The sequence below is a fragment of the Nerophis ophidion genome, linkage group LG07 (assembly GCF_033978795.1).
Source record: "Nerophis ophidion isolate RoL-2023_Sa linkage group LG07, RoL_Noph_v1.0, whole genome shotgun sequence".
Classification (NCBI taxonomy): Eukaryota; Metazoa; Chordata; class Actinopteri; order Syngnathiformes; family Syngnathidae; genus Nerophis; species Nerophis ophidion.
The window spans coordinates 55,533,278-55,546,289 of record NC_084617.1 but is presented as its reverse complement, the minus strand read 5'-3'; the positions used below and the strand labels follow the sequence as shown (position 1 = coordinate 55,546,289).

Below are 13,012 nucleotides of genomic sequence, written 5' to 3'. Positions count from 1 at the left end.
TTTTTTTAACCGATTTCCGAACTCTAAAAGGGTAAATTTGGCGATTTCAACGCCTTTCAATTGTTCGCCTGTCGGAGCGATGACCTTTCACACGTGACGTCACATCGTGAAGCGACCCGCCATTTTCTCAAACACATAACACACACCAAGTCAAATCAGCTCTGTTTTTTCGACTGTGTTCCCGTACCTTGGAGACATCATGCCTCGTCGGTGTATTGTCAGAGGGTGTAACAACACGAACAGAGACAGACTCAAGTTGCAACAGTGGTCAAAAGATGCGAAAGTCCCTCGTTTGTTCCGCACACTGTACCAACGACAGCTATGCTACGATAGAGATAGCAAGAATGTGTGGATATCCTGTGACACTCAAAGCAGATGCATTTCCAACGATAAAGTCAACAAAATCACAAAGGTGAGTTTTGTTGTATGTGGAGTTTGCTAATCAGACATATTTGGTCACGGCATGACTGCAAGCTAATCGATGCTAACATGCTATTTAGGCTAGCTGTATGTACATATTGCATCATTATGCCTCATTTGTAGCTATATTGGCATCCAGCCTTTCCCTCCACCCACATTTAATGCCAAACAAACACATACCAATCAGTGGTTAGAAGGCGATCGCCGAATTCGTCCGCGCTTCCTCCCATGCTGCTGTCTGTCGTGATATGGCTCAAAACCTTCTGTTTCTTCTTTAATTTTCGTTTTCGGTACTTGCCTCCACACTCCAACCATCCGTTTCAATACATGCGTAATCTGTTGAATCGCTTACAGCGCTGAAATCCGAGTCTGTATCCGAGTTAATATCGCTATACCTTTCTGCGCGATCCGCCATGTTTGTTTCTGTGTGGTCACGCTGTGACATCACAGGATAATGGCCGGGTGGATATAACGACGGTTAAATCAGGCACTTCGAAGCCGTTTTTCGGGATATTGCGTGATGGGTAAAATTTTGAGAAAAACTTCGAAAAATAAAATAAGCCACTGGGAACTGATTTTTATCAGTTTTAACCCTTCAGAAATTGTGATAATGTTCCCCTTTAACATGGTGTATGTTTCCGCTGTCATTCTCCGCACCTGGCACATCCTAACACCATTAAAACTAGCGAGAGTCATTTGTGTGCGCATGTTTGGATAACAAATGCCAAAGCTATTAACTTCTAAGACAGGGATGCCCATTACGTCGATCGCGAGCTACCAGTCGACTGCGGGGGGTGTGTCAGTCGATCTCCAGCCAGGCTTTTAAAAAAAATAGACCTAAAAATTAGTGATCATCAATCTTCACCAAGACGTCACTTAAATGACATTCACGGTACCGGAGGGTCTTGTGAGATGACGCTGGCTGCTGCAAGATCATTATTATGAAAATATGACAGAGAGGAAGGCGAGAAACACTTTTTATTTCAACAGACTCTCGCGCCGTACCTTCCGTCAAAACTCTAAAGGCCGACTGCACATTTCCTATCTTCACAATAAAAGCCCTGCTTCATGCTGCCTGCGCTAACTAAATACAGAGTCTCGGAAAACTACCGTGCACAAGCGATCCCTCAGAAAGTTGGCGTGCACATCACTTGTGCACGCCAGCTTTCCGAGACTCATTTTTTGTTAGCCCAGGCAGCATGAAGCAGGGCTTTTATTGTGAAGATAGGAAATGTGCAGTCGGCTTTTAGAGTTTTGACGGAAGGGACGGCGCGAAAGTCTGTTGAAATAAAAAGTGTTTCTCGCCTTCCTCTCTGTCATTTTTTCATAATAATGAACTGGCAACAGCCAGCGTCATCTCACAAGACCCTCGGGTGCCGTGAATGTCAATCAAGCAAGCTACGGAATTTGCCGCCAATGTTTTTCTTGTAAAATGTATGGAAGCTGGATGAATTAGATGCCAAAAACCAACCACTTTCATGTGGCATTGTACAGAAAGGACAACTTTTTTTCTCCTCCATTTGAAAATGTGGGCGTTATCATCATTACTGTCTGATTCCAATCAATGCAAGTCGTCAGAATCAGGTAATACACCAACTTATATTCTTGTCTTCGTGAAAGAAAGACATCTATATGTGTTACACATGCTTGTATTATCATTAAACACATTTAACTTGTTTACAAAAATGCCTCTTTCATAAATAAATAAATATAAATGATATATATAAATGAGGTAAATCCCCTCGAGTTGGCCAATTGAAAAGTAGCTCGCCTGCAGAAAAAGTGTGGGCACCCCTGTTCTAAGGAGTTCCATTTCACCCAAGCACCAAAATTGCCAACGAAATCTGCTCCACTCGCTCCAAAAGTATCACAATTTATATTTTGAAAATGCACACTGTTTAAATACATATGTTGAAGTCATCACTGCAACTAGTTTTCCTCACACAGTCAAAAACAAAACTAAATTAACATTAAATAGATTCACCTGGTCACAACATTATGTACACCCGCATATATAGACTATGATAAAAACAGTTGTTTTTAGCAAGCACCGCATGTCAAGATTAGATGAAGGATAATATTTTTGGGTGTTTCCTTATGGCCTGAAGGAGGAAGGAGGAGCTCCTCCCCTTTAAGCTGACATATCCAATCCAATCTATTTTATTTGTATAGCACATTTAAACAACATAAATATTTCCAAAGTGCTGCACAACAATATTAAAAACAATATTCAAACACCCTTAGCTCCACCAATGACTGAATAAAAAATAAAATCAATATAAAAATAAATATGATTAAAAATGATTTTAAAGGCTTAAAACAATTAAAACAATAAATAGAAAAAAAAAAAAAACAGAAAACACACAGGACCACACAACTCACGTAGTGTTGAAACCCACAGAATAAAAGTGGGTCTTAAGACGAGACTTAAAGCACTCCACTTTGGGAGCACTTCGAATATGGAAAGTGTTCCAGAGCTTAGAGCCCGACCACAGAGAAGACCCTGTCTCCCCCTGGTTTTAAGTCTGGTCTTGGGCACCACGAGCTCGAGCTGGCTCTTGGACCTCAGAACGCGCACAGGAGTGTAAATTTGGATGAGGTCCGAGATATAAAGATTTTCCAGTCCATGTAAAGCTTTAAAAACATTGACTTAAGTTGTAAATAAGTGCTTGCAACACAGCCAAACTGCAAATCCCCGCAAACAGAGGCAGCCAAAGCTCACACTAAACTGTACGAACCTTATGATTTGATGCTTTGGCATTGATTAACATGAGTTACAACATTTATGAGTCAGAAAACATGAAATTCATTATAGGTCCCCTTCAAGATGCTCATTATATTTATAGTAGTGCTGTCAAATGATTTTTTTTTTTATCAGATTAATCACAGCTTTGAATTTGTATTAACCGTGATTAATCACAGGTTATTACTCACTTGCATAATTTAAAAATACCTTTAAAATAGACTCTTATATTTTTACACAAATGCAATTTTATTGTCAGAATGTCATCCAGGAGCATAAACTTGAATGCACTACATGTATTTGCTCAAAAATTGGTATGACTGATATGACTTCTTTTTAACACTTTTATAAGTGGGGGCCTTTTATATCCCCGAGACCTTTAGTCTGATTTTTTTATTTGTCATTGAGGAGCCAGATGAAGTGGTTCGGGCATCTGGTCAGGATGCCACCCGAACGCCTCCCGAGGGAGGTGTTTAGGGCACGTCCAACCGGTAGGAGGCCACGGGGAAGACCCAGGACACGTTGGGAAGACTATGTCTCCCGGCTGGCCTGGGAACGCCTCGGGATCCCCCGGGAATGCCTCGGGATCCCCCGGGAAGAGCTAGACGAAGTGGCTGGGGAGAGGAAAGTCTGGGCTTCCCTGCTTAGGCTGCTGCCCCCGCTACCCGACCTCGGATAAGCAGAAGAAGATGGATGGATGGGTATTTGTCATTGGCCAAAAATAGAATATGATTTATTAATGGCTTTTGACATATCAGGGCCATTTAATGATGACTTTACATGGAAATATTACATATGCTTTCATACTCCTGGTTTATTACATAATTCACCCGGTCATTACGTTTTAGTCAAAACAAGTGCAGCACCCGCATCATGTTACTACAAAATAATATAATTTATCACAAAATACAAAAAATGTTTGACACTATTACATCATGCAACAATGTTATGCTTGTTACGAATTCTAATTTGCAAGACTGTTTTGTGCTGTTACCACGCACACATCATTTCTGTTTGTTTACTATTTTCAATTCTGCTTTTTCCTGCTGCTTAGTCAGCTGCATGTTCGTCACCTCTGACCCGTGTTGCTCATGTGAGCCACAGTAGGGAAAAATGGAGAAGAAATAATAATGTGTCGAGGTGGCTGCTTAGCAAATCATTACGCTCACGTGATTTGTGTATCTCCACCGTAAAAGTTGATGAATCGTCACCTTTTTCTTAGAACACATGGAGCATATGTTTTGTTAGAATTCTTCCGCTTTCTTCAAGACCATCCGTTATCAAAGCTCTGCTTTGACGATTTGTCATCCACGTATTTACATTATTGCTCTATTATTCATCCCTCCAGGCCGGATTTATGTGACATCTTTGCATGGGGCTCGTATGCGCATTGCGCAAACCAACAGTGCACAAAAAAAATCCATCCTGGAATGGTTTCAAAAGCGTATGGGTGACGAAGAAAAGATATACGATAGAGGGGGCAAAGGCAGAAACATGGGGATGACATTAAAAATGTAGCTTCAGTGAAATAAAAAGGTTAAAGATAAATAAAACATTAGATGGAGTCACATGACTAGGTCTCAAAACTATGAATTTAAACCCTTATAGGATTGATCACTGCAGACAAAGACATGAGTTTATTCTTGCTGCGTCTTACAGTGTCAAAACTACTTTCACCTTGAATATAAATGTTGACAAGTGTTTGAATGGCATGCAAACAGCCTGCATGTCAGCAAATGTGCTCACTCTTCAACTTTGAACCATTTTCACCCTCTTCCGCTTTTTTCCCCTACCAACACTAAAGAGGCCTTGAAGGACATCTCTGCAGGATTTGAAACTAAGACTGTTTTCACTGCTGGACTCTAGAAAGAGTTTCCGCAGCCTCCGTAGCAGAACCTTCAGGTTCAGTAACAGCTTCTTCCCTCAGGCCATGAGACTCTTGAACACATCATAAAAATCCCCTTAATTCAAAACCCTTCTTAAGACCTACTTCTTCTCGCTGGCCTTTGACCTGAGCTGAGTCCGCCCACTAGGCCAGTGGCATACCTTCAAGTACCCCTGGGGGTACTTGAAGGTATGCCTAGGGGTACGTGAGATTTTTTTTTTTAAATATTCTAAAAATAGCAACAATTCAAAAATCCTTTAGAAATATATTTATTGAATTATACTTCAACAAAATATGAATGTAAGTTCAAAAACTGTGAAAAGAAATGCAACAATTTAATATTCAGTGTTGACAGCTACATTTTTTTGTGGACATGTTCCATAAATATTGATGTTAAAGATTTATTTTTTTTGTGAAGAAATGTTTAGAATTAAGTTCAGGAATCCAGATGGATCTCTATTACAATACCCAAAGAGGGCATTTTAAGCTGGTGATTACTTCTATGTGTAGAAATCTTTATTTATAATTGAATCACTTGTTTATTTTTCAACAAGTTTTTAGTTATTTTTATATCTTTTTTTTCCAAATAGTTCAAGAAAGACCACTACAAATGAGCAATATTTTGCACTGTTATACAATTTAATAAATCAGAAACCGATGACATAGTGCTGTATTTTACTTCTTTATCTCTTTTTTTCAACCAAAAATGCTTTGCTCTGATTAGGGGGTACTTGAATTAAAAAAATGTTCACAGGGGGTACATCACCGAAAAAAGATTGAGAACCACTGCATTTCTAGTTCCCCCACCACCCACGGCTTTATTTATTTTTTTCAATTTGCCACACTTTTATTGTTGTTATTTTTATTTAGCAATTTTTTACTTTTCATTCGACCCCTTTTACCGTATTGCTTTTGCACTTTCTTGTTTAGCTCATTTAATGCTTATGTTCTTTGTTAGTTTTTTTGCTCTATGCTTTTTAACCTGTAAAGCACTTTGGTTCAATTTAAAAATTGTTGTAAATGTGATATATAAATAAAGTTGCCTTGCCAAGTTGCCTTGCCAATTCCCCCCAAAAAACGGATTAACTCGCTGTAATATAAAGACATTATAACATACATCCATAAACGTGAATGCATATGCAAAAGTGCAATATGTTTATCTGTACAGTCATTTATTTATTTACTTAGACTATAAAAATGGGACCCATTACCTCCCTGCTTGGCACTTAGCATTAAGAGTTGGAATTGGGGGTTAAATCACCACAAATGATTCCCAGGCGTGGCACCGCTGCTGCCCACTGCTCCCCTCACCGCAGAGGGGGTGAACAAGGGGATGGGTCATGTGCAGAGAACAAATTTCGCCACGCCTAGAGTGTGTGTGACAATCATTGGTACTTTAACTTAACTTCAACTATAACTTATTTATATCTGCACCTTATTGCGCTTTTGTGCTGCACTACAACAAGCTAATGCAACAAAATGTTCAAAAGTTCAAATTTGATTGACAATAAATGGAAGTCTAAGTCTATAAGCCAAGAAGTTGGTCAACTTTGACAGCCAAATTAGACCTGGAGATGGCGAGAAATACACAAAAATATGATCGTTTGCACCCACATTTTTTTAATCGTGAGGAATATGATTAATTCTTCATCTAAACTGGAAGATATTAACTTCCACCCCAGTGAGGGCAGACATTGTACATTAAGTGATTATTGTATTATATTTGTTGGCTCTCACGTAGTCTGCATGAGTAGTAGTCAGTGGTGTTGTGATATGTCTACACTGCAAAAAGTCAGTGTTCAAAAACAAGAAAAAAAATACAAAAATTAGTGGTATTTTATTTGAACTAAGCAAAATTATCTGCCAGTAGGAGAAGAAAATTTGGCTTGTCCAGACTTTCCAAAACAAGTAAAATTAGCTAACCTCAATGGTCCCAAATATACCTTAAAATAAGAATACTCTCACTAATAACAACTGTACTACTATATGAGTATGTATTTTCTATTGTTTCATTGAAAATAAAACGGCAAAATACATTTGGCTGTCATGTGTTTTAATATGAGACAAAATTGTGTCAAAGTCATGATTTTTTTGTTAATGCTTGAAATAAGAAATTATTACTTTAAATAATTAGTTTTATACTTTTGATTGTTGATGACACAGCTTTGCAACAGTTGATATTTTCTAGTTTTAAGCATGTTTTACTCAATATAGGTCATCAAATCTCAGCAACAAGCTGTAATATCTTAATGAGATCATTTAGGACCAAAACCCTTAAAACAAGTAAAGGTTCTTAGTGAGAATAATTATCTTATCAAACAGAAAAAGAGCAAATATCTCCGTTATTTGAGATATTTAATCTTACTTAGATTTCAGTTTTTGCAGTGTGGGAAATAAAAGCACCGCTGTATGCTTAAAATGAAAAAAAAAAAATTAAATGATACATGTTTTTATTGAATTTAGTTCTTATCCGTGCTGTAAAGTTCAAATTTGAATGACAATAAAAGGAAGTCTAAGGGAAGTAGCAAAATCCAGCAAATGTGATTAAGTTTACAGTAAAAAAAAATTAAAATAAAAGAGAATCGGCTTGCCTCTCCTGTTTTCGAGTTTAATTCTAACGATCAGAACCGAATGAGGTTTTGGGGTTAAAGTTCGTCAACACACTACGGGAACAGGAGTAGTAATGGAGAGAAACGGGTCAGGGCCTCAATAGACTGGAGGCGGCATCCCAGTAGGCGCTGTTCATCAGGGGTCAGTGGATGGAGGTCGTGAATGGAGGCTGCGCTCAGGAAGCGTAAAACTGAAGGATATATTGTTTTCATCCCCCATTCTGCTTTTCCTGTCTTTTCCAGACGGCAGCGCCATTTTCAAGGGCTGTTTCCACAGGCCGGACAATGTCACTTTGGCGCTCCCTTTCAGCGTCTCCATCCAAAACATGTCCGTTGACAAATGTGTCGACACGTGCACGGAGAAGGTGAGGCGGATTTGTTGCCATCGGTTGCGCATGACAGCCCGCCTTCAGTGTTTAATGCCCGCCGTATTTCAGGAGAAATCTCTCGCCGTCCTGGCTGGAGATCGATGCCACTGCGGGTTCCCGACCCCCTTCTTCTCCCTCCACGAGCCGGAGGACGAGGGCATGTGTCTCCACCGCTGCCTCGGCGAGGAGTTTGAAAGCTGCGGCAATGACGAGTACTTTGTGGTGTACCAGACGCAGGTGCAAGGTAAATTTTGTACTGTCAGGTAGGAAGTGAGACAGCCGCTTCCTGTGTTTTCAATAAATAACAGACATGGACAGCGGGGCAAAAAAGTATTTAGTCAGCCACCGATTGTGCAAGTTCTCCCACTTAAAATTATGACAGAGGTCTGTAATTTTTATCATAGGTACACTTCAACTGTGAGAGACAGAATGTGAAAAAAAATCCATGAATTCACATTGTAGGAATTTTTAAGAATTTATTTGTAAATTATGGTGGAAAATAAGTATTTGGTCAACAATTCAAAGCTCTCACTGATAGGAGGTTTTGGCTCAAAATCTCACGATACATGGCCCCATTCATTCTTTCCTTAACACGGATCAATCGTCCTGTCCCCTTAGCAGAAAAACAGCCCCAAAGCATGATTTTTCCACCCCCATGCTTCACAGTAGGTATGGTGTTCTTGGGATGCAACTCAGTATTTTTCTTCCTCCAGACACAATGAGTTGAGTTTATACCAAAATGGATACATGGATGATACAGCAGAGGATTGGGAGAATGTCATGTGGTCAGATGAAACCAAAATAGAACTTTTTGGTATAAAATCAACTCGTCGTGCTTGGAGGGAGAAGAAAACTGAGTTGCATTCCAAGAACACCATACCTACTGTGAAGCATGGGGGTTGAAACATTATGCTTTGGGGCTGTTTTTCTGCTAAGGGGACAGGACGATTGATCCGTGTTAAGGAAAGAATAAATGGGGCCATGTATCTTGAGATTTTGAGCCAAAACCTCCTTCCATCAGTGAAAGCTTTGAATGGTTGAGCAAATACTTATTTTCCACCATAATTTACAAATAAATTCTTTAAAATTCCTACAATGTGAATTCCTGGATTTTTTTTCACATTCTGTCTCTCACAGTTGAAGTGTACCTATGATGAAAATTACAGACCTCTGTCATCAGTTTAAGTGGGAGAACTTGCACAATCGGTGGCGGACTAAATACTTTTTTGCCCCATTGTAAGTGCGCAATGGTGCATTAAGAGTGAACAATTCAAAATGCTGAGCACACCACTTCACTTAATGCATGCCTTCATGTACTAGAAGCTTATAAGGAAACGTCTGTGATGGTTCGCATTATTGTATTTTATTTATTAATAAAGTCTTGATAGTCCCTCGTTTATCCCGGTTAATGGATATGACTACGAACAAATTTCCGCAAATTCAGAATATAATTTAAAAATCACATATTTTCATAGGGGCAGCACGGTGCACGGGAGTTAGTGCGTCTGCCTCACGATATGAAGGTTCTGCGTTCGATCCTGCGCTAGGGATCTTTCTGTGTAGAGTTTGCATATTCTCCCCCCGTGACTGCATGGGTTCCCTCCGAGTATTCCGGCTTCCTCCCACCTCCAAAGACATGCACCTGGCGATAGGTTGATTGGCAACACTAAATTGGCCCTAGTGTGTGAATGTCGTCTGTCTATCAGTGTTGACCCTGCGATGAGGTGGTGACTTGTCCAGGGTGTACCCAGCCTTCTGCCCGATTGTAGCTGAGATAGGCTCCAGCGCCCCCCGCACTCCCGAAGGGAAAAAGCGGTAGAGAATGGATGGATGGATGGATATTTTCATAGTCAGAACATTAAAAAAAAATTGCGACCTTCTAAATATATATTTTTTTACTTTATAGGAGCCATCTAACATCAGCTTCACACTCACCCAATGTAATTGGCTTGAGTTTGTTCTACTGTATATTAAGGGATGGCTATGCAAAACAAAAGTAAAACTGAACTAGCTACAAAGTAAACAAAAACAGAATGCTGGACAACAGCAAAAACTTACAGCGTGTGGAACAGAGCCGGCGTCCACAAAGTACATCCATACATGACATGACAATCAACAATGTCCCCACAAAATATAGCGTACACACAACTTAAATAGTCTTGATGGCGAAAACAAAGCAAATGTGGGCAATAGCACTCAAAGGTAGGCGTAAAACTGCTACATGAGTAGGGGTGTAACGGTACGTGTATTTGTATGGAATCGTTTCGGTACGGGGGTTTCCGTCTGGTTCGCTGGTGTACCGTACGAGTTTTCACACGGACATATTAAGTAGGCGCTTATCCTAAAGTCTTAACAAGCCGCTCCGCTCCGTTCTGCCTCTGTGTCTGTCTGTACACAGCACCCAGCATTGTCCCACCCACCCAACCATCTGATTGGTTACACGCAAAGCGGTAACAGCCAATCAGCAGTGTGTATTCAGACCAATAAGAGCCAATCAGCAGTGCGTATTCAGAGCGCATGCGTGTGTGTGTGTGTGCGTGTGTTACGACCGCAAAGCCCTGTCTGTTATTTAAATTTTTCTGTGTTGATTGAGTTGTGTTGAAGCAGCAAAAAGGACATGATGTTAAATGAAGAGTTTTTGTCTGTGATAGTGTATATAATAATGTAAGTGCATCATTAAGCCTACATGAACTCCATGGTGTTCAGGGATGAATAGTCTCTCCTATTTCTATTGTACTATTTTTTCAGCTATAGTTACATTAATCATTAGTAATGTAGCAGCCTAGTTTTGAATGGCAGGGTCCCTGCTATCACATGTTGATACAAATATAACATTTACATAGTACAAATTAACTACGGGTTTCCCAAATGCTGTAATACATTAAGCATGATGAGTTGAGTTGAAACTGTTTAATGTTGCACTTTTCATATGTAGAAGAAAGAAAAGTGTTGTCATTTTATTTAATCTGAGCAACAACTTTAGGCAGTTTAATGTTGATTAACATGGGCAGAAGTATTATAGTGTTCCCAATGTTAAAAGGAAATAGCCATTACAAATTTGGTAAATAAATAACCCCAAAAATTCATATTTTGTTGTTTTCTTACTGTACGGAAAATGAACCGAACCGTGACCTCTAAGCCGAGGTACGTACCGAACCGACATTTTTGTGTACCGTTGCACCCCTACACAGGACAACACCAACGAAACAGAAATGGTAACTAAAATTACAGCGCAAGACAGAAACTAAAACACTACACACGGGAAACAACAACAAACTCAAAATAAGGCACGACAGCCTTGTGGAGTTTAATTTTTTAAACTTTTCTGCTTCTGGTGTGCTTCCGTATTTTTTTATGAAAAAAATGTGCCTTGGCTCAAAAAAGGTTGAAAAACACTGGTTTAATTGATACAATGAAACACAATTAAACATATAAAACTTGTTTTTCAATGCTACTGGCACTAAATCTGTGATGTAGTAGCATGCTTGTTACTTTTTTCTTTGCTTATTCACTCAAACTAAAACGTTGAAGAGGTTCTCCAGATTTGTTGTGCAAGGACCCCTAATTACTTGGGCAAATTGCATGAATCTTAATCGCACGATTTGATAAAATGTCGGGGGTGGGTGTGCAATTTGGCGCCGATCCAAATGTGAAATGTCTCTCTCCTCGACTCTGAGTGCCTTTTTTTTTATGTGTTCATGTCTAAATGTGAAAGATATTCGTTTGTTGTTATTCCCACATAGCACTTGGCCTCAAGTGTCAGCCTGTATTCGCCCATGTGGGCGAAGTTTCCTCAGGGCAAAAGACAGCAGTCGCTTGGCTCAGCAAAAATAAACGATCTGGAAAAAAAACACACTCACTACAATTAAGTTGCACTGTGTGGAGAACTTCGAGTTCAGTTCCACAGAATGTTTGCTTTTCTCGAGTGTCCATTGTGTGTTTTTGTTTTTAAGATTTTCCACTGACATCAAAAAAAAAAAGGAGAAGCTGCTCAGTTTCCCCCCTAAAATAACACAAAACATTTGTTCTGACCTTTTCCCTTCCTCTTTCTGTAATAATTTATATGCCACAACATTCCAACATTGTGTCATTCCTACAAACCCCGTTTCCATATGAGTTGGGAAATTGTGTTAGATGTAAATATAAACGGTATACAATGATTTGCAAATCATTTTCAACCCATATTCAGTTGAATTTGCTACAAAGGCAACATATTAGATGTTCAAAGAGATAAACATTTTTTTTTTGCAAGTAATCATTAACTTTAGAATTTGATGCCAGCAACACGTGACAAAGAAAGTTGGCAATAAATACTGATAAAGTTGAGGAATGCTCATCAAACACTTATATGGAACATCCCACAGGTGTGCAGGCTAATTGGGAACAGGTGGGTACCATGATTGGGTATAAAAGCAGCTTCCATGAAATGCTAAGTAATTCACAAACAAGGATGGGGCGAGGGTCACCAATTTGTGAGCAAATTGTCGAACAGTTTTAGAACAACATTTCTCAACGAGCTATTGAAAGGAATTTAGGTATTTTACCATCTACGGTCCGTAAAATCATCAAAAGGTTCAGAGAATGTGGAGAAATCACTGCACGTAAGCGATGATAATACAGACCTTTGATCCCTCAGGTAGTACTGCATCAAAAACAAACATCAGTGTGTAAAGGATATCACCACATGGGCTCACGAACACTTAATAAAACCACTGTCAGTAACTACAGTTGGTCGCTACATCTGTAAATGCAAGTTAAAACTCTACTATGCAAAGCGAATGCCATTTATCAACAACACCGAGGAACGCCGCCGGCTTCGCTGGGCCCGAGCTCATCTAAGAAGAACTGATGCAAAGTGGAAAAGTGTTCTGTGGTCTGACGAGTCCACATTTCAAATTATATTTGGAAACTGTAGACGTGGTGTCCTCCGGAACAAAGGGGAAAATAACCATCCGGACTGTTATAGGCGCAAAGTTCAAAAGTCAGC

At 39.6% G+C, this 13,012-nt stretch overlaps 1 protein-coding gene across 3 annotated transcripts in view; it reads left to right on the top strand.

Annotated features, from left to right (window-relative positions):
- The window catches only part of wscd2 (WSC domain containing 2), a 229,023-nt gene that overhangs the window by 163,985 nt on the left and 52,026 nt on the right, over positions 1-13,012 (top strand). For all 3 annotated transcript variants that reach the window (XM_061906562.1, XM_061906564.1, XM_061906563.1), the window contains 2 exons: positions 7,901-8,022; positions 8,095-8,269. In XM_061906562.1, the coding sequence (XP_061762546.1) occupies positions 7,901-8,022; positions 8,095-8,269 (297 nt within the window). The remainder of the gene's footprint in view (positions 1-7,900; positions 8,023-8,094; positions 8,270-13,012) is intronic.